Raw genomic sequence first — 25,083 nt, 5'->3', positions numbered from 1 at the left:
CTTCTCTTCCAGAACTTCGTGCCTCATTCATTCTTTTCTTTTATCCCTTGTAATGCCTCACACCTCATTAGTTTATCTTTCTCCTGTCCGCCAGCAAGTCATGCCTCATCTTTCTCTCTTATCTTATCCAGCACCTCATTCATACCCTCTCCTTTTGTCGCGCGCCTCACACCTCTCCTTTTCTCCCGCGCCTCTTCTTCCTCGTGCCACGATCATCCGTCCATCCATCATATCACGTTGAACCCTAATTGTTAATTTCTCCTTTCATTTCTTCTCTTTAACCCTCTGTCTACCAGCTCCACCAGACCCTGTGCATGTGACGGAGGCGTCGTCTGGATGAGGCATCAGCAGCGGTGGCTCCACCTCATCTTCTCCCCCCCACCCCTATCTCTGGTGGGCTGCACAGACCTGTCTCCTGTCACCCCCCACCCTTCTCTCCATAACACAGGAGCCTGCAGCCTGTGATGCTTCCCAGCTGGGAATCCCTTCTGTCTGACAGCGGAGGGGGGAGGAAGGGCGAGGAGGAGGAGGAGCGGCATCAACAAGCAATAACAGGCACAACACCATCCGTCTCCCCGAGCATCCCCTGCTGCCTTCTCTCCTAATAAGGGGATGCCTTCTGGAGGAGACGGCCCAGGCTGCCTGCCAGCCAGCAGCTAGAGCACGCGTCCTGCACCCTGCCAGACAAAAGGGACCTAGTCACCGACAAGGGGGCGCCTGAGCAGGTGACGAGCAACACCCCGGATAGACCCGTCACCCGGATCTCTGACCTCCCTCCTGTGCACGCTCCCCACCGATTCCCGCCTTCCTCAACAAAGGATCATGGGATAATAGCGCCACCAGCACCCAAGGCCACTGGGATATCTTCATCAGCGCCGCTATTGGGATTGCGCGCTGGAACGTTCAGGCTTTTCCTACATGCCCTCCCGGATTATTCTTCAGGACGTAACAAGTGTGCCAGTCTTAGGTCGGGTACCACAGACCTCTCCTTAGTCAGATGACTTATCCTTGAGGAGCGGGGTACACTGTGGAAGTTTTCTGGGGGGGTCCAGGGCCCCTTGCCTTGTGGTCAGTTATAGCGAACCTTGAGGGTGGGCACCTGGCATTGGGGGGTAGTACAGGTTGCAGATACAAGTTCCTTGCATAGTGGTCTCCTTTGATGATTTTATGGGGTAGTGCAGGTCGGCCCGTGCATTGTGCCCAGTGACCCTCGTAGCCTCTAACATTAGGTAATAGGGTGGGCACCTGGCATCGCAGGCCTGTGTATACATTGTGGAAGTTCTTTGCTTGCAGCCTACACCCCCAGCCTGGTATCCTAAACACATATACATGTACCCTCTGCCCTGTGACGCTGCATACAATACACTGAATGCACGGATGGCGAGGGTCTTACAGATATCAGCTTATTATAGGCTGCCCTGGATGAGATAATCACATGTTCACCTCCAGCCTCGGTGCCTGATGCCCGTTCTGACTTCTGCTGTCTAAGCATACTTCTGCTTGAGGCTAGAAAGGGTTAATAGAGCACCCTCCGCACGTGTAGGTGAGCCCCAGTGATTGGCATTGAGAGTCAGCGGCTGATTTGAATACAGGTGCTGTCAGTGCAGCAGGTGGATGGGCACAGCCTGGCATTATAGGACTTCTTCATAAACATTCCCCGACCCCAGGTAAGAGATTATCAGCTACCAATGAGCCGCAAGAAGACCACCGGCATCGGGTAGCTGTATGGGCCGAGGTTACCAGTCCTCCAGTTCCCGGAAGTTGGAACCCTCGGATCTGGCGGCTCTGGCCCGTGGACCTCGCTGGCTCTCTATGTCTGCTTTTTTTGATCAATTTTGCTTGGATCGGACTAGGACATTGTACGTGCTGCTTCTTGTGTGGTTGGGGTGGTACGTACCACCACCCTTCATGTGATCTGTGCGGAGCAGGATAGACGGCAGGAGATACCCATGGGATAAGGATGCCTGTCCGAAGAGGTCACGTCGCCCCTCAGAACACCTTCCTGGACACCATTATAAGGAAATTCGAAGGACAAAGTAAGAACTTGTTTTTTTTTGTGGTTGTTACTGTCTCGCCCTGAGATACTCATGGGCACAGGGGTCCATACATGGGGTATACCAGTAGCTAGAAGTGCATACAGCATCCTGACAATTGACATACAGATGTAGCAGGGGTAACACACACACTCTTAGCTCAAATTTCTTAACTCATCGCGTTATCTTGAAACAAAAGCCATTGAAAAGCAATTTCTTAACGCATTTAGTTTAGATAACATGTCTCATAAAGCATGTGTGTTAACCCTGCTACATCCATATCAATAACCAGCAGCGGGCACAGGGCTCCGGAGATGTGACATATCAATAACACGCAGCGGGCACATGGGTGCTGACATGATACATCAATAACACGCAGCGGGCACATGGGTGCTGACATGTAACTTATAATGAGCAGCGGGTACAGGGCCCCTTAGATGTGACATGTCAATAACCAGCAGCGGGCACAAGGATCTTGTCATGAAATATCAATAACTAACAGCAGGCATATGGGTGCTGACATGTAACTTATGAATAGCCAGCAATAGGCACACGGGTGCTAACATGTGACATCAATCACCAGCAGCGGGCACATGGGTGCTAACATGATACATCAATAACACGCAGCGGGCACATGGGTGCTGACATGTAACTTATCAATAATGAGCAACGGGTACAGGGCCCCTTAGATGTGACATGTCAATAACCAGCAGCGGGCACATGGGTGCTAACATGTAAGATTAATAACCAGCAGCGGGCACATGGGTCTTGTCATGAAATATCAATAACTAACAGCAGGCATATGGGTGCTGACATGTAACTTATGAATAGCCAGCAATGGGCACACGGGTGCTAACATGTGACATCAATCATCAGCAGCGGGCACATGGGTGCTAACATGATATATCAATAACACGCAGCGGGCACATGGGTGCTGACATGTAACTTATCAATAATGAGCAGCGGGTACAGGGCCCCGTAGATGTGACATGTCAATAACCAGCAGCGGGCACATGGGTGCTAACATGTAAGATTAATAACCAGCAGTGGGCACATGGGTCTTGTCATGAAATATCAATAACTAACAGCAGGCACATGGGTGCTGACATGTAACTTATGAATAACCAGCAGTGGGCACAGGGCTCCTTAGATGTGACATGTCAGTAACCAGCAGCGGGCATTGGAGTCCTGTCATGACAGATCAGTAGCCAGCAGCTGGCACAAGAGTCCTGTTGTGACATATCAGTAGCCAGCAGTGGGCATAGGAGTCCTGACACGTTAATATTAAGGACAAGGCACGGGGGTTCTGACGTGAATATCAATAACCAGCATCAGGCACAGGGGTCCTAACATACATGTGACACATCATAAGTGGGCACATGGGTCCTAACATAAGAGTAATGACCACAGGGGTCTTAACATGTGACACATCAAAAGTGGGCACTTGGGTCATGACATGAGTAGTGGACATGGGTTCTAACGTGACACCTCAGTAGTGGGTGCATAGCTTCTAACATGCCACATAGCGGACATCAGCCATTAGCAGACTCCTAATATGTGACATATCTGTAGCGAGTGCAGGGGTCTTTACATGTGACATCTCAGTAGTGGGCACAAGGATTCTAACATGTGACATAGCAGCAGACACGGATCCTAATATGTGACATATCTGTAGCGAGTGCAGGGGTCTTTACATGTGACATCTCAGTAGTGGGCACAAGGATTCTAACATGTGACATCTCAGTAGTGGGCACAAGGATTCTAACATGTGACATATCAGCAGCAGACACGGATCCTAATATGTGACATATCTGTAGCGAGTGCAGGGTTTTTCACTTGTGACACATCAGTAGTGGGCGCAGCGGTCTTAACATGTGATATATCAGTAGTGGACACAGATCCTAATATGTGGCATGTCAGTGGTGGACACAGGGGTCCTAACGTGACACATCAGTTATGTTCACAAGGGTCCCAACCAGTCACAAATCAGTAGTGAACACAGAGGACCTAACATGTGACACCTCGGTAGTACACGCAGGGGCCCTAACGTGACATATCAGTAGTGTGCACAGGGGCCCTAACGTGACATATCAGTAGTGTGCACAGGGGCCCTAACGTGACATATCAGTAGTGTGCACAGGGGCCCTAACGTGACATATCAGTAGTGTGCACAGGGGCCCTAACGTGACATATCAGTAGTGTGCACAGGGGCCCTAACGTGACATATCAGTAGTGTGCACAGGGGCCCTAACGTGACATATCAGTAGTGTGCACAGGGGCCCTAACGTGACATATCAGTAGTGTGCACAGGGGCCCTAACGTGACATATCAGTAGTGTGCACAGGGGCCCTAACGTGACATATCAGTAGTGTGCACAGGGGCCCTAACGTGACATATCAGTAGTGTGCACAGGGGCCCTAACGTGACATATCAGTAGTGTGCACAGGGGCCCTAACGTGACATATCAGTAGTGTGCACAGGGGCCCTAACGTGACATATCAGTAGTGTGCACAGGGGCCCTAACGTGACATATCAGTAGTGTGCACAGGGGCCCTAACGTGACATATCAGTAGTGTGCACAGGGGCCTTAACGTGACATATCAGTAGTGTGCACAGGGGCCCTAACGTGACATATCAGTAGTGTGCACAGGGGCCCTAACGTGACATATCAGTAGTGTGCACAGGGGCCCTAACGTGACATATCAGTAGTGTGCACAGGGGCCCTAACGTGACATATCAGTAGTGTGCACAGGGGCCCTAACGTGACATATCAGTAGTGTGCACAGGGGCCCTAACGTGACATATCAGTAGTGTGCACAGGGGCCCTAACGTGACATATCAGTAGTGTGCACAGGGGCCCTAACGTGACATATCAGTAGTGTGCACAGGGGCCCTAACGTGACATATCAGTAGGTGTGGCACAGGGGCCCTAACGTGACATATCAGTAGTGTGCACAGGGGCCCTAACGTGACATATCAGTAGTGTGCACAGGGGCCCTAACGTGACATATCAGTAGTGTGCACAGGGGCCCTAACGTGACATATTAGTAGTGTGCACAGGGGCCCTAACGTGACATATCAGTAGTGTGCACAGGGGCCCTAACGTGACATATCAGTAGTGTGCACAGGGGCCCTAACGTGACATATCTGTAGTGTGCACAGGGGCCCTAACGTGACATATCTGTAGTGTGCACAGGGGCCCTAACGTGACATATCAGTAGTGTGCACAGGGGCCCTAACGTGACATATCAGTAGTGTGCACAGGGGCCCTAACGTGACATATTAGTAGTGTGCACAGGGGCCCTAACGTGACATATCAGTAGTGTGCACAGGGGCCCTACGTGACATATCAGTAGTGTGCACAGGGGCCCTAACGTGACATATCTGTAGTGTGCACAGGGGCCCTAACGTGACATATCTGTAGTGTGCACAGGGGCCCTAACGTGACATATCTGTAGTGTGCACAGGGGCCCTAACGTGACATATCTGTAGTGTGCACAGGGGCCCTAACGTGACATATCAGTAGTGTGCACAGGGGCCCTAACGTGACATATCAGTAGTGTGCACAGGGGCCCTAACGTGACATATCAGTAGTGTGCACAGGGGCCCTAACGTGACATATCAGTAGTGTGCACAGGGGCCCTAACGTGACATATCAGTAGTGTGCACATAGGTCCTAATGTAAAATATTAGTTGTGCGCACAGGGGTTCCTTATTTGTCACATCAGTAGTGGACACGGGTCCTAAGGTAATACCTCAGTAGTAGACACAGGGGGGGGGGTCCTAACAAGTGACACCTCAGCAGTGGGTGCAGGGATCCTAACGTGGCACTTCAGTAGTGGGCGCAGGGATCCTAACGTGGCACTTCAGTAGTGGGCACATGGGTCCTAAGGTGACATATCAGTAGTGGACACAAGGGTCCTAATATGTGACACATAAGGATAAAAAAAAAAGGGGTCGTAAATTGCCATCAGTAGTGAACACAGGGTCCTAACGTGGCACATCACTAGTGGACACGGGTCCTGATTTTATCAGCCTGACGTGAGACCTCTTGTGCCAGCAGCCATCCACGTGGCATCCAGTTCCTTTGGCTGCTGTTGGCACCTCACCCCATTTACCCCTTTGTGCCCCGTCACCCTCTGTCGCTCTGCTCTGCAGAGCATTCATCTCCCCATTACCGACCCCTCCCCAGTGTAAATTACTCTTTTACCAAGCTGGGTGACAACCAGTATGTCCTCTGTCACAGCTCCCGCTAAGGTTGTCACCCAGCTTTCCCGAGTGCCTGAAAAACAGATCTTCCTCCAACAGCAGTGGTAGGATGGGGGTGGTTGTAGTAATGAAGCATAATGGGTATTGTACTGTAAGACTAGAGGACGACTCAAGGACATATTTTACTAGGGACTTTTTAGGGTGACTGACTGCAGGTGGAGGCGTCCGGTGACCACATGTGGCAGAGCGTGGCGCCCTCTGTGGTCAGGAAGTTACTTTCGTAAAGAATAAATGTTTATGTACAATATATGCAAGATGGGAGGATATAGACCTAGCAGAGCTGGGATTGTCATTTGGCTATAACCAGTTATATCACCCTGTGTTATCTGTGGTGTTACATAGGACTGCAGGTGACATCTACTACATTATCTGTACTCTGAGACTTATCACTGTGCTATCCGTGTTACATGGGACTGCAAGTGACATCTACTACATTATCTATGCTCAGTGTTATCACTGCGCGATCTGTGGTGTTACATAGGACTGCAGGTGACATCTACTACATTATCTGTACTCAGAGCGTTATCACTGTGTTATCTGTGGTGTTACATAGGACTGCAGGTGACATCTACTACATTATCTGTACTCAGAGAGTAATCACTGTTATGTGTGGTGTTACATAGGACTGCAGGTGACATCTACTACATTCTCTGCTCCGGCTGCTCCCCTTGTAGCGGGGTCTTCGTCCTGACGCTGTGTGCACAGGGTTGTATTTCGTGCTCTGGCTTTTCTCAGTAAGGTCTCTATTTGTAAAGAGAACACATTGGTTGCCGCAGTGACCACCAATCAGACGGCTCCTTTCACTTTCTGTCCGGCCTTAGACGCCTGGCACCTGCTTTGCTGCTTGTCCTCTTTGCAGACAGTTTTGTTACCCCCCCCCCCCCCCCCACCTGTCTCTCCCCCCTTCACTTGATTTGGATATAACAGTCGGTTTCACATCTTTATGGGAAGTTGTATCCAGTGTAGACTGTGAGGTAAGGATCCTGGACCCCAGACCGATACATGTTATCTGCACTGATACATTGTAACAAGCTATCAGCACAGGGTAGAGAATAGATATGGTGAGCCCAGATAAGCTTGTCTGGACTCTATACAATTGTAACAAAACCTCAGCTCTGACATTTTTTGGCCTCTGATTAGGCACAAAAATTCATTAAAATTTTTAGGTTTTAAGAAATCAAAAGCAGAAATTAACCCCTTCAGGACCGAACCATTTTTCACCTTAAAGGGGTTTTGCCATCATAGACAATGGGGGCATATCACACAGAGAACGTAGTGGGGAAGGTAGTGGAGGGGCGCATTGCGCATGTGCAGCCGTCCTCCATTCATTTCTATGGGGCCGCCGAAAATAGCCGAGCACTGCCCCCATAGAAATGCGTGGTGCGCTTCCATTCACTTCTATGGGAGCAACGGGGAGCAGCGCTTGGTGGTGGCCGGACCCTGGGAAATCCGGGGTCCTCCACCCACAACTCTCCCCGCTCCGTTCTCGTTGTAGGTGCGGGTCCCAGAGGTGGGGCCCGCACTTATCAGACAATGGGCACATATCCTAGTGATATGCCCCCATTGTCTGTGATGGGAATACCCTTTTAAGGACCAGGCCAAATTTTACAAATCGAACGTGTCACTTTATATGGTAATAACTTTGGAATGGTTTTACTTTTCTAACTGATTCTGTTGTCTCGTGACGCCTCATACTTCATGTTAGTGGTAAATTTGAATCGATAAGTTTTACCATTATTCATTAAAAAAATCAAAAATGTACCAAAGATTTGAGAAAATTCATAATTAATACCTCTTTGGGACGTTAGAAGGTTTAGAAATTTAGAAGCTAATTTTAACATTTTTAAGAAAATTTCCGAAACCCATTTTTTAAAGGAACCATTCCGTTTTGAAGTCACTTTGTGGGGACTACATAATAAAAACCACCAAAATAACCCCATTGATTTTAGAAACTGTGTTAACTCTTTAGGTGTCCCACATGAATTTAAGGAAAATAGATGAGACATTTCAAAATTTCACTTTTTAAAATTTTTTTAATTTTAAAAGATTTTACAACCAAACAAACCTCAATATTTATTATCCCGATTCTGCCTTTTACAGAAACATCCTATGTGTTGTTGTAAAGTGCTGTATGAGCACATGGCAGGGCTTAGAAGGGAAGGAACACCATATGGTTTTTGGAGGGTAATAATTTGCCGGAATTATTTTCTGGGTCAGTGTTGCAATTGAAGCCCCCTACAGTGGAAAACCCCATAAAAATTACCCCATGTTGGAAACTACACCCCCCAAGGAATATTTCAAGGGGGGTAGTGAGCACTTTGTTTCATAGAATAAAGAAACACTTGGCTGTGAAAATGAAAAATTACATATTTTACAAGAAAATGTCACTTTAGGCCCACATTTTTCATTTTAACAGGGGAAAGTGCACCCCACTGGGGACATGACGGCATTCAGGAGGGAAGGAGCAACATATGGATATACTAACATGGAATTTGCCTAAATAGTTTTTATGGGCCATAAATCTTTTATTTTTTTTTGTTCACCGAGTTGTGTTAGGGCTTTTTTTTTTTTTTAAGGAGAAGCTGTAGTTTTTTATGTATCATTTTGGGTACATATGACTTCGTTATCACTTTTTAGACCATTTTTTTGAAGATGAGATGCAAAAATTGTGATTGTCAGTGTTTTTAATTTTTAATTTTTTATGGGGTTCCCCATGTGGTGTATATTATATGATAACTTTATTCTGTAGGACGTTACGGTTATGGCGATACCACATTTATTGTATTTTTTTGTTTTCCTAAATTTTCAGCGTAAAATTTTTGATCAAAAATAAGTTTTATTTAGCATCACCACAAATTAGCATCCATAACATTTTTATTTTTCCACCAGCGTATCTGTCTGAGGGTTTTTTTGCGGGACAGATTGCTGTTTTTATTGGTACCATTTTGGGGTACATATCATTTTTTTAAATTACTTTTTATACCATTTTTTGTGAGGTGAGATGAGCAAAAATTGCTATTCTGTCATTGTTTTTTTTTCCGACTAGCTGGGTAAATAACGTGATCTTTTTATAGATCAGGTTGTTACGGACGAAGCTATGACAATCGTGTAGTGAAAAAATTAGAAAAAAGCAGCTCTCACCTGCCACCTGCTATGCAGAGCACGGACAACAGCCCCTGGGCTTAGCTGTTCCAACGATAATCCAAAAAACTTTAGGAATCCAGCTCAAAGCACAAACAGGGGAATCTCTTTTTCAGCGGTTAAAAACTTCCAGTACAGGGTATAGTGTACATTACATTATATGATTCTAAAATATAACATTTAATGATAATGCAGATAAAATATAGAATAATTCCTAGATAAAGTGTGCAATGACAAACCTTGGGATAGAACTCCTTGATATAGAGAAATGACGGGACACGGCTGTGGCCCGCCATGTGTGTGATTTCCATCAAGGCGATCCGCGGGTCATTAAAGTTAATGGTATTGAAGCAGTTGCCCCCCCCCAAAACGTGGGGGTGACTGGGACAAAATCATATTACAGCGGGAAGCCCGCTGGATCTTTCTCCTACGGACAGTCGCACCGACGGGCCTGAATGAACAGTTGAATTTTAGCTGTTTTCTGTGATGGAACCAGCTGGGTCTAGCTCTGTCTGGACAGATCCAATGCTCATTCAGGCCCACCTTGCCAATTTATGTAATGGAACTGGCTAGGTCCAGCCTGTACATCTATATATACTCTGTCTTTAGGTTTCCAAAATATATCTGAATTTTTCTTCAACTGTTGAGTCAGCAGCATATTCATTGGTCACCATACTAATGTACTAGTGCCCGTCATTGTCCGGATATCTAATCTTGGTCTATATTAGACCAGTTGCCTAAATACTGTGTTTTTTCTGATGGTCCGATTGGGGGGCCTATACGCTGTGGCAGCAGAGCGAGTTCCGATCGCCTTGCTACCTAACAGCGATTACAGGCAAGAGTGGCATCATCCTCTGTCTGGAGCGCTGCTGTTAATTCAGCTGGCAGCCGCGGCATCGCGAGATTCAGCGATGCCGCGCATGCGCAGGAAGTAGCCGGCATCCAGGGCACTTCCGTGCGTCTCAAGCCTCGCTCCTGTCTCTGTAATGGGCGCATGCGCGGCGCTGACGTGCGAGCCCACGGATGCGCCCATTGGCCTCTCTACATTGTGGGCGGCGGAGGCGGCAGCCAGGTAACTATTTAAAAATGGTGGGAACGCCAGTGAAGTTGGCGTCCCAGGTGCAGTTTCTTGTGCATCACATAGCTGCAAGTACCATAGTCTCTCCATCTATAGAGACCGCCCCAGGAGGTGTCCACCATCTGGTCAAACCTCCATCACTGGCTGACGAATTTTGTCAGGCTGGTCTCTAGGGATTGAGGACTTATTTTATATCCATCCCTAGTGCTCTTTCCTTCATCTCCCCTGATGAACTGCTTGTTATATTTTTTTGCAGGCAGTGAAACATGCGTGTAGGGAGCTTTTTCTAGATCCTTTAGGGACATTTAGTATCATCTTTCAGGGACAGGTTCCGGATGGGGTCGTCCTTGTAAGGACGAGTTCCCTGTGGTGAGGCTGCTACCTATATCTAGTATTAGGGAAATTTGTCAGTCAGCCATAGGGCCTCTACAGGGACCCTGCACTCCTGTGTATCACTGCCTGACAACACTTTTTGACAACATTTATGAAGAAGCCTTTATTGGAGAATTGTCGGGGGTGAACGATCCGTATCCTGTCTCGCGGTACCGGTAGGACAACTGGTTACTGGTGCCGCCGTGCACTATTTGAGTGTATATATGTATTTTTCATTTGGGATAGATACCTAGGCTATTTCTAGTGTATACCAACTTGTTCTATCCCAAGGTTTGTCATTGCACACTTTATCTAGGAATTATTCTATATTTTATCTGCATTATCATTAAATGTTATATTTTAGATTACCCACCTCCTGAATCATGCCCTTACCTTAGGTAATCTGGAGTGCACCTGGTTTGACCTCCCTAATCAGTAATTATAGTTAAATTACATTACATTATACCCTGTACTGGAAGTTTTTAACCGCTGAAATAAAGATTCCCCTGTTTTTGCTTTGAGCTGGATTCCTAAAGTTTTTTGGACAATCATGTGTAGTGTATTTTATTTTTGTCATTTTTAACTAATTATAAATGTGCGGCTATAGGAAAATGCTATATTTTTTTAAATTGAAATTTTCATTTTATTTTTATTTTTTTTAACACCTTTCATACGCAGACCCACTTGGTTCTTGAAGATCCAGGTCTGATGACTGTATAATACACTGCAATAGTGTACTGCAGTGTATTGTCAGTGACACTGCCTGATCAGCCCCTGGCAGGACCTATCAGGCTTAGGTTACAAGCCAAGCCAGGAGGCTTTTGTAAGGCCCTCGGTTGCCTTGGTAACCGCCAGGATGGTGCCGCGGTAGCACAGCTACCCATTCCAGTTACCCCTTCCATACAGCGGTCTCTACGGACCTTGGCATGGAAGGGGCTGACACTCGCTGCTCAGGCCACCGGCCATCATGAAAATGGTTGGGGGCCCAATCGAAGACATTGGGAGCTGTAGGGCCTTCGTATGGGGCCCATGAGGGCATTTCTACAGGTTTAGATTCCCACAGTCTCGAACCTGTAACCGGCATTGCAATCCTCTGATTGGCTAGTCTGTACAGACTAGCCAATCAGAGTGATTGCTGGCTCAGGACCGCCCTCATTGGTCCCGGGCCGGTTAGCTTAGATCTCTGACTGTGTGTAACGGACATGGTGACAGTTTAGTGCCATGACATATATTTGTCATGAAGCACTAATTAGCAGCGCTCTGACTAGTATATAGCCTTAAGGGGTTGTCTCCCTTCAGCAAATGTCATTCATCGTGTAGAAAGAGTTATTACAAGGCAAAGGAGGCAATATGGACAATCACAATACATTAGTAAGTGCCTTGTATTAAATAAGAACTCCCACAAGATATTTTTATTCTCTGACCTGTTAGAAAGGTGTATAATGTAAACTGTAGTGAAAGTAATCTTCTTACCAGTTATAACCTCCCTTTTGATCCTCAGCTGTGTCACGTGACCAACCCTGATTTTCCAAACAACACAGCATTGTTATGTGCGGCCAGGAAGCCATTTCTCTATGGGATCCTAAATGTCTGTCTCGTAGGAATGAACTGAGGAGGAACTGACTTCCTGTCCTGTGTCGGTTGGAGATCAGAGTGCTGGTTGCATGACACAGCTGAGGATCAGAAGGGAGGTTATAAATCACACATGCAGTCACTGGTAAGAGGATTACTTTCATTACAGTGTACATCATGCACGTTTCTAACAGGTCAAAGAATAAACATTTCGTGGGAGTAGTACTTTAGGTTTGCATGATGAATGCCATTTGCTGATGCGAGACAACCCCTTTAAGTATTATAAAGTTGCATAAATAATACACTTTGTTTCAGACGTCCATTTTCAAAATCTTCATGCTGTCAGTGAATGGGAACAACCTAGTGTACACCCAGAGGCTTTAACCACTTCCCATCCATCACCATCCTTGTACGATGCTGGAAGGGTCTTTACAGAGGGCGCCCGCTCCAAGCGAGGTGGGCACCATACCCACCTGGTACTTGCTGTGTTAAACCGCAAACACCCAGGTAGGGGAGGGCGGTATAGGCGATATGCGATATAAATTTGGGCCACGATATGGATTTTCGCCATATCGCCTATATCGCCGGACCGCGATATGATCGCGCTCTCTGCGCGCACCATTTTCTCCTGAGCCGGCCGACACAGTGGAGGGAGAAGGAGGGAGTCTCTCCCTCCCCACTGTGCGCGGCTGCCGCTGAACACCAATGAGGACAGAGTAGGAGGAGGAGGGGAGGGACTGTGGCCACTGCGCCACCAATGAATGTGCCGGCCATATCCCACAGGGTCCCCCTCCCCCCCCCCCCCCCATCATTGGTGGCAGTGGGCAGTTCCGATCGGAGTCCCAGCAGTGTAATGCTGTGGCTCCGATCGGTTACCATGGCAGCCAGGAGTCACACTACTGAAGTCCTGGCTGCCATGGTATGTCAGTGAGCAGCATTATACTCACGTGCGCCGTGGCCGCCGAGCGCTCCTTCTTCTGTCTGTGCGGCGCATTGCTAATGCTGTAAGCCACGGCGCACGTGAGTATAATGCTGCTCACTAACATACCATGGCAGCCAGGGCTAGTAGCGTGACTCCTGGCTGCCATGGTAACCGATCGGAGCCCCAGCATTACACTGCTGGGACTCCGATCGGAACTGCCCACTGCCACTAATGATGGGGGAGGGGGACCCTGTGGCCACTGCCACCAATGATTAATACTGGGGAGGGAGGGGGGGGGGGTTTGCGTTACCAGAGGGGGCAGATCAGAGGCTGGGGGGGGCAGATCAGAGGCTGGGGGGGGGCAGATCAGAGGCTGGGGGGGGGCAGATCAGAGGCTGGGGGGGGGCAGATCAGAGGCTGGGGGGGGCAGATCAGAGGCTGGGGGGGGGCAGATCAGAGGCTGGGGGGGGGCAGATCAGAGGCTGGGGGGGGGCAGATCAGAGGCTGGGGGGGGCAGATCAGAGGCTGGGGGGGGGCAGATCAGAGGCTGGGGGGGGCAGATCAGAGGCTGGGGGGGGCAGATCAGAGGCTGGGGGGGCAGATCAGAGGCTGGGGGGGCAGATCAGAGGCTGGGGGGGCAGATCAGAGGCTGGGGGGGCAGATCAGAGGCTGGGGGGGCAGATCAGAGGCTGGGGGGGCAGATCAGAGGCTGGGGGGGGCAGATCAGAGGCTGGGGGGGGCAGATCAGAGGCTGGTGCCATGGTCAGCTCCCTGCTGTTGTGTGCACAAAGCACAGGGCAGCAGGGAGAGTGTAAAGTCCTATTCACCCTAATAGAGCTTTATTAGGGTGAATATGACAAGGGTTCTAGCCCTTAAGGAGGCTAACAGTTATTAAATAAAAAGTAAAAAAAAAGTTTAAACACCCCCCCCCCCCAATATAGAAAACAATATATCGCAATATATATCGCATATCGCACATGCTTAAAATTATATCGCAATATAGATTTTAGGCCATATCGCCCACCCCTACACCCAGGGCTAATGTATGCGATTGACAATAACGCCAAACGCAGACACTTAACCTCTCAGATGCTGTGTTCAAATGTGACCACGGCATCTAGGAGGTTACCGGCTATCTGGCCTGGGGGAGCTGTATGCTGTGTGCGGCAGCCTCAGTCTTCCTGAATGATCCGAGGCTACCGCAGATAAGTTCCTATGGAGCCCCTGCCTGTAGCTGGGCTCCATAGGAACATACAGTAATGAAATTCTGATACACTACAATGCTAATGCAGTGGAATCTAGGAGATAAGCAATCTAATGATCGTATGTTCAAATTTCCGAGGGGAACATTTAAAAAGTGTAAAAGACAAGTTTTAAAAAATATAAACAAATGAAAAAAAATATTGTAATCACCCCCTTTTCCCCAAATTTTAAGTGAAAATGGCTAAGAAAAAAACATAGGCATCACCGTGTGCGAAAATGTTCATGCTATTTAAATATAAAAATATTTATCTTATAAAGCAAACAGCGAAACGGGAAAAAAACTAAATGGTCGATTCATCGTTTTTTTTGGTTGTATCCAAAAATTTAATAAAAAGTGATCAAAAAGTATAGATCTCACCATAAAATATGACCCCCACACAGCTCCCTACACATCACAACAATTTTCTTTTATAGGGGTCAGAATATGGCGATGGAAATAAATATATACAGGGTGGGCCATTTATATAGATACACCTTAATAAAATGGTGGCACATTAGTATATGTGAGGGGGGAAACTTTTCAAGATGGGTGGTGACCATGGTGGCCATTTGGAAGTCGGCCATTTTGAATCCAACTTTAGTTTTTTTAATAGGAAGAGGGTCATGTGACACATGAAACTTATTGGGAATTTCACAAGAAAAACAATGGCGTGCTTGGTTGTAACGTAACTTTATTCTTTCATGAGTTATTTGCAAGTTTCTGACCACTTACAAAATGTGTTCAATGTGCTGCCCATTGTGTTGGATTGTCAACGCAACCCTCTTCTCCCACTCTTCACACACTGATAGCAACACCGCAGGAGAAATGCGAGCACAGGCTTCCAGTATCCGTAGTTTCAGGTGCTTCACAGCATATGCTCAGCTCTGTCAGCAGCTGTAAGACGGGGCAGGTTTTCAGCCTCGAGACGTAATGTTACTGACATCTAGCAGAGATCTTTAAACCTTTTTCCACTTTATACATTAACTTTTCAATACAGCCGTGACCCATCTGTGAAAACCTGTTTCTCTGTTAACCCCGTGCCTTCTGGTTCATGAATAGAATGTCAGCAGGACAGTGGCAACTGACATTTATGTTGAAGAGGTAGAAGGTTACTCTATATCGGGAATGCCTAACCTCCAGCTATTGTAAAACTACAACTCCCACTCCCACCATGCACTGCTGTAGGCTGATAGCTGAAGTCCAGGCATGCTCAACCTGCGGCCTTCGAGCTGTTGCAAAATTACAACTCCCAGCATGCCCGAACAGCTTACAGCTATCAGCCTGCAGCAGGGCATGGTGAGAGTTGTAGTTTTAAAACGGCTAGAGGGCCGCAGGTTGAGCATGCCTGATCTATATTTATGTAGATTTTGCATGAAATCTGCCCACAAACCATATTGATTTCAATGGGAAATCTACATGTTGATCCACAGTCTTGCAGATCATTTCGTCCCGGATTACAAGTCTGCATTGCAAAATATTATAAGGTACCGTGATCTTCACTTGGGGGTCACTGCAAGGAGCAATGAGATTTAATCGTACTTGTCAAGATATGGATGACTAACATGAGATAATGCTGTGTGACTTAAGACATGTCATGTGACAAACGGATAACGGCGTGTCGAGGCGATAATGAAGCATCTTATTCTGTATATATGGACCCTGCACAGTACCACTTCTCCTGTCCTGTATACCGGGTGTAATCCTCAGTATCTGCTCTTATTCTGTATATATGGACACTGCACAGTACCACTTCTCCTGTCCTGTATACCGGGTGTAATCCTCAGTATCTGCTCTTATTCTGTATATATGGACCCTGCACAGTACCACTTCTCCTGTCCTGTATACTGGGTGTAATCCTCAGTATCTGCTCTTATTCTGTATATATGGACACTGCACAGTACCACTTCTCCTGTCCTGTATACTGGGTGTAATCCTCAGTATCTGCTCTTATTCTGTATATATATACACTGCACAGTACCACTTCTCCTGTCCTGTATACTGGGTGTAATCCTCAGTATCTGCTCTTATTCTGTATATATGGACACTGCACAGTACCACTTCTCCTGTCCTGTATACCGGGTGTAATCCTCAGTATCTGCTCTTATTCTGTATATATATACACTGCACAGTACCACTTCTCCTCTCCTGTATACTGGGTGTAATCCTCAGTATCTGCTCTTATTCTGTATATATGGACACTGCACAGTACCACTTCTCCTGTCCTGTATACTGGGTGTAATCCTCAGTATCTGCTCTTATTCTGTGTATATACACACTGCACAGTACCACTTCCCCTGTCCTGTATACTGGGTGTAATCCTCAGTATCTGCTCTTATTCTGTATATATGGACACTGCACAGTACCACTTCTCCTGTCCTGTATACTGGGTGTAATCCTCAGTATCTGCTCTTATTCTGTATATATGGACACTGCACAGTACCACTTCTCCTGTCCTGTATACTGGGTGTAATCCTCAGTATCTGCTCTTATTCTGTATATATATACACTGCACAGTACCACTTCTCCTGTCCTGTATACTGGGTGTAATCCTCAGTATCTGCTCTTATTCTGTATATATGGACACTGCACAGTACCACTTCTCCTGTCCTGTATACCGGGTGTAATCCTCAGTATCTGCTCTTATTCTGTATATATATACACTGCACAGTACCACTTCTCCTCTCCTGTATACTGGGTGTAATCCTCAGTATCTGCTCTTATTCTGTATATATGGACACTGCACAGTACCACTTCTCCTGTCCTGTATACTGGGTGTAATCCTCAGTATCTGCTCTTATTCTGTGTATATACACACTGCACAGTACCACTTCCCCTGTCCTGTATACTGGGTGTAATCCTCAGTGTGCAGGAGCCACTGGTCGGGTGTGGTTGTGTGTGGAGGAGCTCCTGCTGATTGCTAACGAGACTTCCAGGGATTTTTCCAGCTATCCCAGCCCAGGCCCTGCCTCTCTCTCCCCAGGGAGCTGGTAGGGTTCTGGGCTATGAAGCGATTCAAGACCCAGGATCCTGCTTCCCGGGGTAGGCCGGCGGGAGGTAGGGGAGGTGAGCTACCGGCCTCAGTTCCATCTTCCGCCCCGGGGGTCAGAAGATCCAGCAGGAGTCGTGGTGCAGCGGCCCCTGCAGCCCCCGGAGGTGAAGCCGTGTCCATCGCCGGCGGTTCCAGGAGGGCGGACAGTAGCCCTCCAAGAGGTACGCGGAGTGCTCCTGGGGATGGGCCGGTTCCGGTTGAGGCTGACTGGGGCAACATGAAGCCCCGGGAACTAATCGCCATTTACAGCTCCCGGATCGCGGCCTACCTCCAGGAGTTCGAGGAGGCGAATAGGACCCTCAAGAAGGTGAGGGAGCAACTAAGGCTTGAGAGGGGGAAGGTGGATAAAGCGGCCAGAAAAAACAAGCCGGAAATATCAAGGAAAATAAAAGGCTTAAAAGAGATTGTTAAAGAGCTGCAGGAAAGAATGGGGGCCATTCTGGAGAACAGTGGCCCCTTTAAGGAGAAGCTCATGAACGATCAAAGGTTTAATGAAATGGCTGGAAACCAGAAACAGCAAGAAGATGACTCCTCTGGTGAAGAGGAAGAGTCGGACATGGGGGGGCAACCTGCGGAAACTGGCATCACCGCAGAGCAGGTGCGCCTGCCCCCCACTAGTTCTGATGAAGAAATAGACTTCAGTGAGAGCAGCGGAGTTGGGGGGCAGCTTATGGCCGAGATACGCCACCTGGAGTCCCCCAAAATTCGTGAGGACATTTGCTTTGGAAATGAATTACCAGAAGATGAGCCTATAGGAAAGAAAAGAAAAACAAAGACATTAAATCCAGAGGTGAGGTATGTCTATGTGACCCACCCTGCGTGCCCGGGGCCAGCTGAAAAGCCAGCTCAGGGCACGAACCCCACCATCCTCCCTGGCCCGGTCTCTGTTGTGGGACCGGTGCGTAGGAGTGGGGAGACAGACGTGGCAAAGATGGCGCAGGACGCCGTCCCTGTTTGCGGTAACAGGGGCGGTGAGGAAAAGCAGGAGGGGCCAGACAGGAAGGCTCCCGGGGCGAGTGGCGAGGGGGGCATGGTTGGTGGTCGGGTGGCTCCGCCCACCTCTGCTGGGGCACTGGACAAGTGCCAGGTGGAGGAGCGTCGGGGCGATGTGGCTGCCACTGCCCCCCTTGCAGAGGTCGTTGCCGGGATCCCTGTCCTGGGGTCTGCGTCCTCTGCCCCGGTCTGCTTCGCCGCTCCCGTGCGCCCTGAAGTCCCCCCTGCCAGTTTTGGCATGGCGGCGGGGGACGGGGGGGCAGGGGTGGTGGGGGTGGCTGTGGGTGGAGGGGGTGCGGCCGCGGGTACAGCGGTGTCCCGATCCGGAGTTGCAGGGGGAGGGTGCGAGGTGGCTGCCTCCGCCCCTCCCAAGTTGTGTGCCCAAGTCCTTGCCGGGGTTCCAGTCTCCTCTGCCCCGGACTGCTCCGCTTCAGTCCCTTCCGCTGGTATTTTCGTGGCGGCGGGGAGTGGAGGCGCAGTGGGAGTGGTCGGGGGTGGGGCTTCGGATATCCACAAAGGAGCTAAGAGCAGCGTGTGTGTAGGCAGAGAGGGAGGGGGCGGTCCTGGTGCGAGTGTGGTGCGCACCGCCCCTCCCTCCTGCGCTGTCCGTCAAGTGGATAAGGCCGGCGTGGCTGGGACCAGTGGTTCTACAGCCCGCCGGCCCGAAAAATCCGGAAAGACTGTTAACAATTTGTCCAGCAAGGAAATGATGGACAAAACGAATAACGTGACCTCTGTCCCCTCTGGCCCAGCAGTGTGTGTGGGTGGAGGGGAGAGTGCGGTAGTGGCCACTGAAGAAGTGGTCACTTGTGTGAATACAGTTTTTGTTAGTGGTGTTGCCCCGGGCCCTGATGGAGGGGTGAATGTTGGAGGTCGGCCGACCACTGTACAAGTGGCCGGTGCGCCTCATGTAGCCCCTTCAGGGGGGTCTGGAGTGACACCTGCTGTAGATAGGTCTGGGGGGGGTGGGGGTGGGCCCGGTCCGGCTGCCCCTCCTGCGTCGGTTACGCCTGGCAGAAGTTATGCTGGTGTGGTCGCCGGCGCGGGGGGGGAGGGGCGGCCCCCATTGTCCTCCCCATTACCAATGTCTGGTGACGGTAACTTGCAGCGGCAACTTCTAGAGGCTCTTAGGAGAGGGGAGAATTCCATTACAGTAGGGGGGCAGCAGGTGGATCTATCCTTCTGGATAGACAGGCATGGCCTGCGTGCCTTCCGAGAGCAAGGCGGGGGCGAGACCACCTGGTCCTCACCCACAACCGGCCCTGGGTCAGCCAGACGGAATGTTGTCTGTCTGAAATGGAGAGGCAATGAAGCGTGCCCTACCAGGAAGAGGGTGGCGGAGCTTCTCTTTCAGATGGGCATCAGGGCATGTGACATCTTTGCCCTGATACATCCGTATGGCACCCGGGAGTTTGATGTCAGTTTTGCCCGGCCAGAGGGTCTTGAACTTTTCTGGTCTGGGTATGAACTGGCAAAAGACCAGCCGGACTGGCAGGGTTTTTTTGTGCAAGCGATAACCCGCCAGAATGAGGTCAAGAAAGTGACCGTTCTGACCCGTAACGAGTCACTTTCTTGTGTTGACATCTTGACCTGGTTGAGCAGGTACGGGGACGTCCAGGGTCTTCCTAGCAAGAACCTGGATGAGTTTGGCATCTGGTCGGGTGCCTGGACTTTTCAGATTAAGTTGAAACATTCAGGGGGGTCGGTTTCCCACATACCGTCATCTGCTTTCCTTGGTCGGGATAGGATCATGGTGTTCTACAGGGGGCAGCCTAAGCTGTGTTACAAGTGCGGCAGCCCTTCGCACTTCAGCGCCAGCTGCCGAGTGCAGAGGTGCGCGTTGTGCGGGGGTGAAGGCCATCTAGCTGCATCTTGTGGGCAGATTAGATGCAACCTGTGTGGTGAGCTAGGGCACCCGTTCAGTCGTTGCCCTCGCTCTGTCGCCAACGTGGCTCGTGCACGAGCAGAGGCGAGCCGGGAGGCCCCCACTGCCGAGGCGAGTGCTGGCGAAGGCGACAGGGCAGTGGGGTCGATGAAGAGAAAAGAAAGCCCGTCCCAGCAGAGACGGAGGGAGAGGCGTCAAATGGAGAGGGGGCAGGTGGAACCCCCTCCTGGGGTGATGCCTGTGCCCTCCCAAGAGAATGCCTCTCCTAGAGCTGAGACCCTGGGGGATATCGAGGTGAATGAGGAACTCACGAGACTAGACCGTTCCGAGGTGACTCTGTCCTCTTGCTACGAGAGTGCAACAGAGGAGAGTGAGACAGAGTCTAAAAGAACAAGAAGGAAACGTCTGACCAAAAAAAGATCTAGCCCGGCTAGAGTGCCTGTGGAAGGCAAAGCCAGCTCCCCCCTGGACCTCTCTAATCCTGACTCTCTTCCCCTGGATCTTTCCAACCGGTACCTCACCTTGGATGAGATCTCTTCTTCCGGGGAGGAGGTTGAAGGTGGGGAGCCGGAGGGGCAAGAGAAGGAGCCTCTGGAAGGGCCCGCGCCTCCCTCCGGTGAGGATGCAAGGTCCTCGGGAGGTGGGGCGGGTCCAGACGCTGGTAATGGGAATGACAAGGGTGGTGCGAAGGGGGAGGCGGTGGTGACTAATGAGATGGACACCACTGTCTCTCTCAAAAGAGATCGTGCCACCTTAGGGGGTAGCCCCAAGAGGGGTAAGAAAAAGAACAAGAAGGGGAAGGGAAGGAAGAAGGCCGTCTAACTTAATCACTCTGTATGGCGGCACTCACTCCGTTGACGCTGGCGACCATTAATGTCGCCAGTATTAAATCGGATGCGGCTAGGTTTGCAGCCTTTGATTTTCTCAGCCGGGTTGAAGCTGACATTTTATTTTTGCAAGAGACCAGGCTGCCAGATTTGGCGGCTGTGTATAAAGCAAAAAAGGAGTGGAGGCGTGGTCCATCATATTGGTCTCTTGCGGCTGAGCCGTATAGCGGAGTGGCGGTTCTTTTTACCGCACCAGTAGAAAGCCGACGAGTGATTGAGTTAGAAATGGGGAGGTGTTTGATTTTAGATGTCCTCATGAAGGGTCAAGAGCTTCGCCTGATAAACATCTATGGTCCCCAAACCAGGTGGGATCGGAAGCGTCTCTTTATGAGGATCAAACCTTTCCTTTTTACGAGTCGGCAGGTGGTCTTTGGCGGGGACTTTAATACAGTCACAAGGTCCCAAGACCGGGGAGGCGCCAGAAACCGGCTGGCTTATGATAGTGTATCCCTGAATAGCATAGCTAGCGAGGCTCGCCTGGTGGATGTCCACATTAGGCACACCCCAGGCCACGGTGGTTTCACTTATTATAGAGGTAGTCAGATTAGGTCTAGAATAGACAGGTTTTATTTAAAGGAGGAGACTACTTTTTCACCTTTAGAGGTGGTAGAGGTGGAATTCTCTGATCACTGTATGATTATGTTCTCTTTGAATGTTGCAGAATCCCCCCAAATGGGAAGAGGCTATTGGAAGCTAAATTCGGCCCTCCTGGAGGAAGCAGAGGTGAGACAATCCTTTAAGGACTTCCTTCAGAGTCAGGTAGAGTTGCTGGATCTTTGTGACACTAAGTCTGAGTGGTGGGAGATATTCAAAGATCGGGTGGCAAAATTCTTCCGCCAGCTCTCGAGCCTCAGGTCCCTGGACAGGTACCGCTTGTATCAGGGTCTGAGGAGGAAACTCGAACAACTGGTCTCGACTGGAGGTAGCCGAGAGGATATCTCCAGGGTGAAATCTTTGCTTAAGAGGTGCCAGTACGATAGGCACACATCTTTGGTTTTTGAGAGGGATTTCGGGAAGTACCGCTCGCCCGACCCTTACAGAAACTGTAAGATGTCAGTGAAAAGTAAGTTGGTGACGGGACTGGTCGATGGTACGGGATCTCTGGATAGGTCCAGATCAGGGATCTTGGAAATCGTCAAGTCCTTCTACTCGTGCCTCTTGAGGAAGAAGGATCTGAATCGGGACAGGATTTCGGCTTTCCTGGCTGAAACCATCCCTGAGTCAAGAGTAGACCTCTCTCTTGGCGTTTTGATAGAAGAAATCAGAGAAGAGGAAGTCAGCCTGGCGATCGAAGGGCTTGCCCTAAAGAAGTCGCCAGGCCCGGATGGCTTAACATCCGAGTTTTATAAGACCTTTAAGGACTCCTTGGTTCCCCTCTTGACTAAGGTATTCAATGAGTGCCTTTCCTCGGGTGCTCTGCCAAAGTCAATGAGGAGGTCAGCTCTGATCCTTATATCAAAGGGTAAAGATCCGAGCCGTATTGAGAATTGGCGTCCCATAGCGCTTCTCAATACGGACAGAAAGATCCTGGCCAAGATACTGTTTAAACGGTTGGTGCAGTTTGCGCCCCGGCTCCTTTCGGAGACCCAACATTGCTCAGTTCCAGGCCGAAGCACGTTTAGTGCTGTGCTCGGTGTCCGAGAGGCAGTGGAGCAGAGTAGGGCGGGTAACTGGAAGGGGTACATGCTGGCTTTAGATCAGGCAAAGGCTTTTGATCGGGTTGACCACGAGTACCTCTGGGCAGTCCTTCTGAAATATGGCCTGCCGGGGGGGTTTGTCGATTGGTTAAAGATCTTGTATGCAGGGGCAGAGAGTTTCCCTCTGGTGAACGGTTGGTCTGGCAGCCCTTTTGAGGTCGGGTCTGGAGTCCGCCAGGGTTGTCCATTGAGCCCGCTCTTATACGTGTTTGCGATTGATCCTTTTATTAGGAGGATTGATCGAGGACCGTTGGCGGGAGTCAGGATGAGTCTGGAGGAGCCGGAAGCCACTCTGAGGGTGGTGGCGTATGCCGATGACGTCACTGTTTTCGTGTCCTCGGGAGGGGAGGCGGAATACGTGATGTCGGAGGTAGAACGCTACTCGGAAGTTTCCGGGTCCGTGATTAACCGGGATAAGTGTGAGAGTCTCTGGCTGGGAGGGGGTGATCCATCTTTCGGTCTCCCGGACACCCTCCCAGAGCCCCAGTCGTCAGCCAAAGTCCTAGGCGTTCAATTCGGCCATGGGGATTATCCCACCCAAAATTGGGACAGCAGGTTCACGATCGCCGCTCAGAAAGTTGACCAGTGGAAGGGTTGGTCTTTGACCCTCAGGGAAAGGGTGAATCTGATCAAGACTTACCTTCTCCCTTTGCTTATCTATTTGGCCAGTGTATGTGTCTTGCCAGAACCTCTCTGGACTCGGGTTTACAGTCTGTTCTTTCAACTGTTATGGGGGAATAGGCTGAACCTAGTCAAGAGAGAGGTGACATACCGTACGAGGAGATTAGGGGGGTTGGGTATGGTCAACCCAGTGGTGTTCCTCGTGAACACCTTTGTTAAGATCAACCTGGCAAACCTCTGGAAAGAGAGGGCTCCTCCGTGGGTAGTCTCTTGCAGGGGTTGGTTTCGGCCTTTCTTCCAGGAGTGGGAGACAGGAGGGCAAGTGAAGGATTTGCGTACACCTCACGGATATCTTCCGGCTTATGTCACCCCGATTCTGAAGGTGATCCGCCGGTGGGGTTTGGGAGTGAGGGAAATCAAGACCCAGTCAAGGAGATCCCTTGACGAGAGGGTCTTGTTGACCCACTTCCGAAAGCCCCTGGCCCTTAAGGATTGCCCAAGCCGGGATCTAGACAGGGGTTTACAGTTGTTAAATTCGGCAAGGATCCCCTTGAAGTTTTGGGACTTGGCTTGGCGCTGCTTTCACGGGAAGCTGTATGTAAGGGGCAACTTGAGGTATAGGAACTCTGATGAAAGGGGTTGTCCCCGGGAGGAGTGTGGCGACATACTGGAAAGTATGGAGCACTTCCTGCTTCAGTGTCCCTTTAATACAGAGGTATACAAACGGGTGGGCGCATCCATTGGCTGGCCTAGGCTAGCCAACCTCTCCTATGCGGAATGGGCTTATGGAGCATTCAAAGGTTTGGGAAGAAGGGACCCATGCACAGCTTTTGTAGTTAGCATAGTGGTCAGGTACTTCACATGGAACGCACGGTGTTTAGTTTCAACCCAGCAGAAAGTCCTCCCTGTGGAAGAAGTGTGTAGGAACATTCTAGGTGACCTGGCGAAGGTTCGCTCTCTTGAGTGCGAGAAGGTGGGTACGGATGGGGTCTCTTACCTCTGGAGAGGCTTCACCTTTGATGTGCCTTAGCCTCAGTAGCACTTTTCCTGGTGTTGGGCTGAGGCTTTCACATTAGGTTTTTGTTTTGTATTAAAGATGAGTTTTTGAAGAAAGGTTTGCAAATGACTGAACTTGGGCCTTCGGGGGGATTTTAATATTGGTTTGTATAGATTGATACGGTTGTTATAAGATGTATATATTGTATGATAGGGTAAGTGGGGTGTAGTTAGGTTGGGTGGGATAGGGTGGGGGGGGGGGTTCATATTTATTTATTTATTTTTTCGTGTGGGGAGGCCTGCATCCAGCCCTGGACTATGCGGA

General features: G+C 49.6%; 1 protein-coding gene across 1 annotated transcript in view; it reads left to right on the top strand.

Moving 5' to 3' along the window:
- The first annotated feature begins 463 nt into the window (after positions 1-463).
- The window catches only part of KCNH2 (potassium voltage-gated channel subfamily H member 2), a 228,966-nt gene continuing 204,346 nt past the window's right edge, over positions 464-25,083 (top strand). Inside the window, exon 1 of the mRNA XM_044294760.1 lies at positions 464-2,036. Within this exon, the coding sequence (XP_044150695.1) occupies positions 1,961-2,036 (76 nt within the window). The 5' untranslated portion in view covers positions 464-1,960. The remainder of the gene's footprint in view (positions 2,037-25,083) is intronic.

The sequence above is a fragment of the Bufo gargarizans genome, chromosome 5 (genome assembly GCF_014858855.1).
Source record: "Bufo gargarizans isolate SCDJY-AF-19 chromosome 5, ASM1485885v1, whole genome shotgun sequence".
Taxonomy (NCBI): domain Eukaryota; kingdom Metazoa; phylum Chordata; class Amphibia; order Anura; family Bufonidae; genus Bufo; species Bufo gargarizans.
The sequence above is the reverse complement of the archived record's forward strand: the minus strand, read 5'-3'. Positions and strand labels throughout refer to the sequence as shown.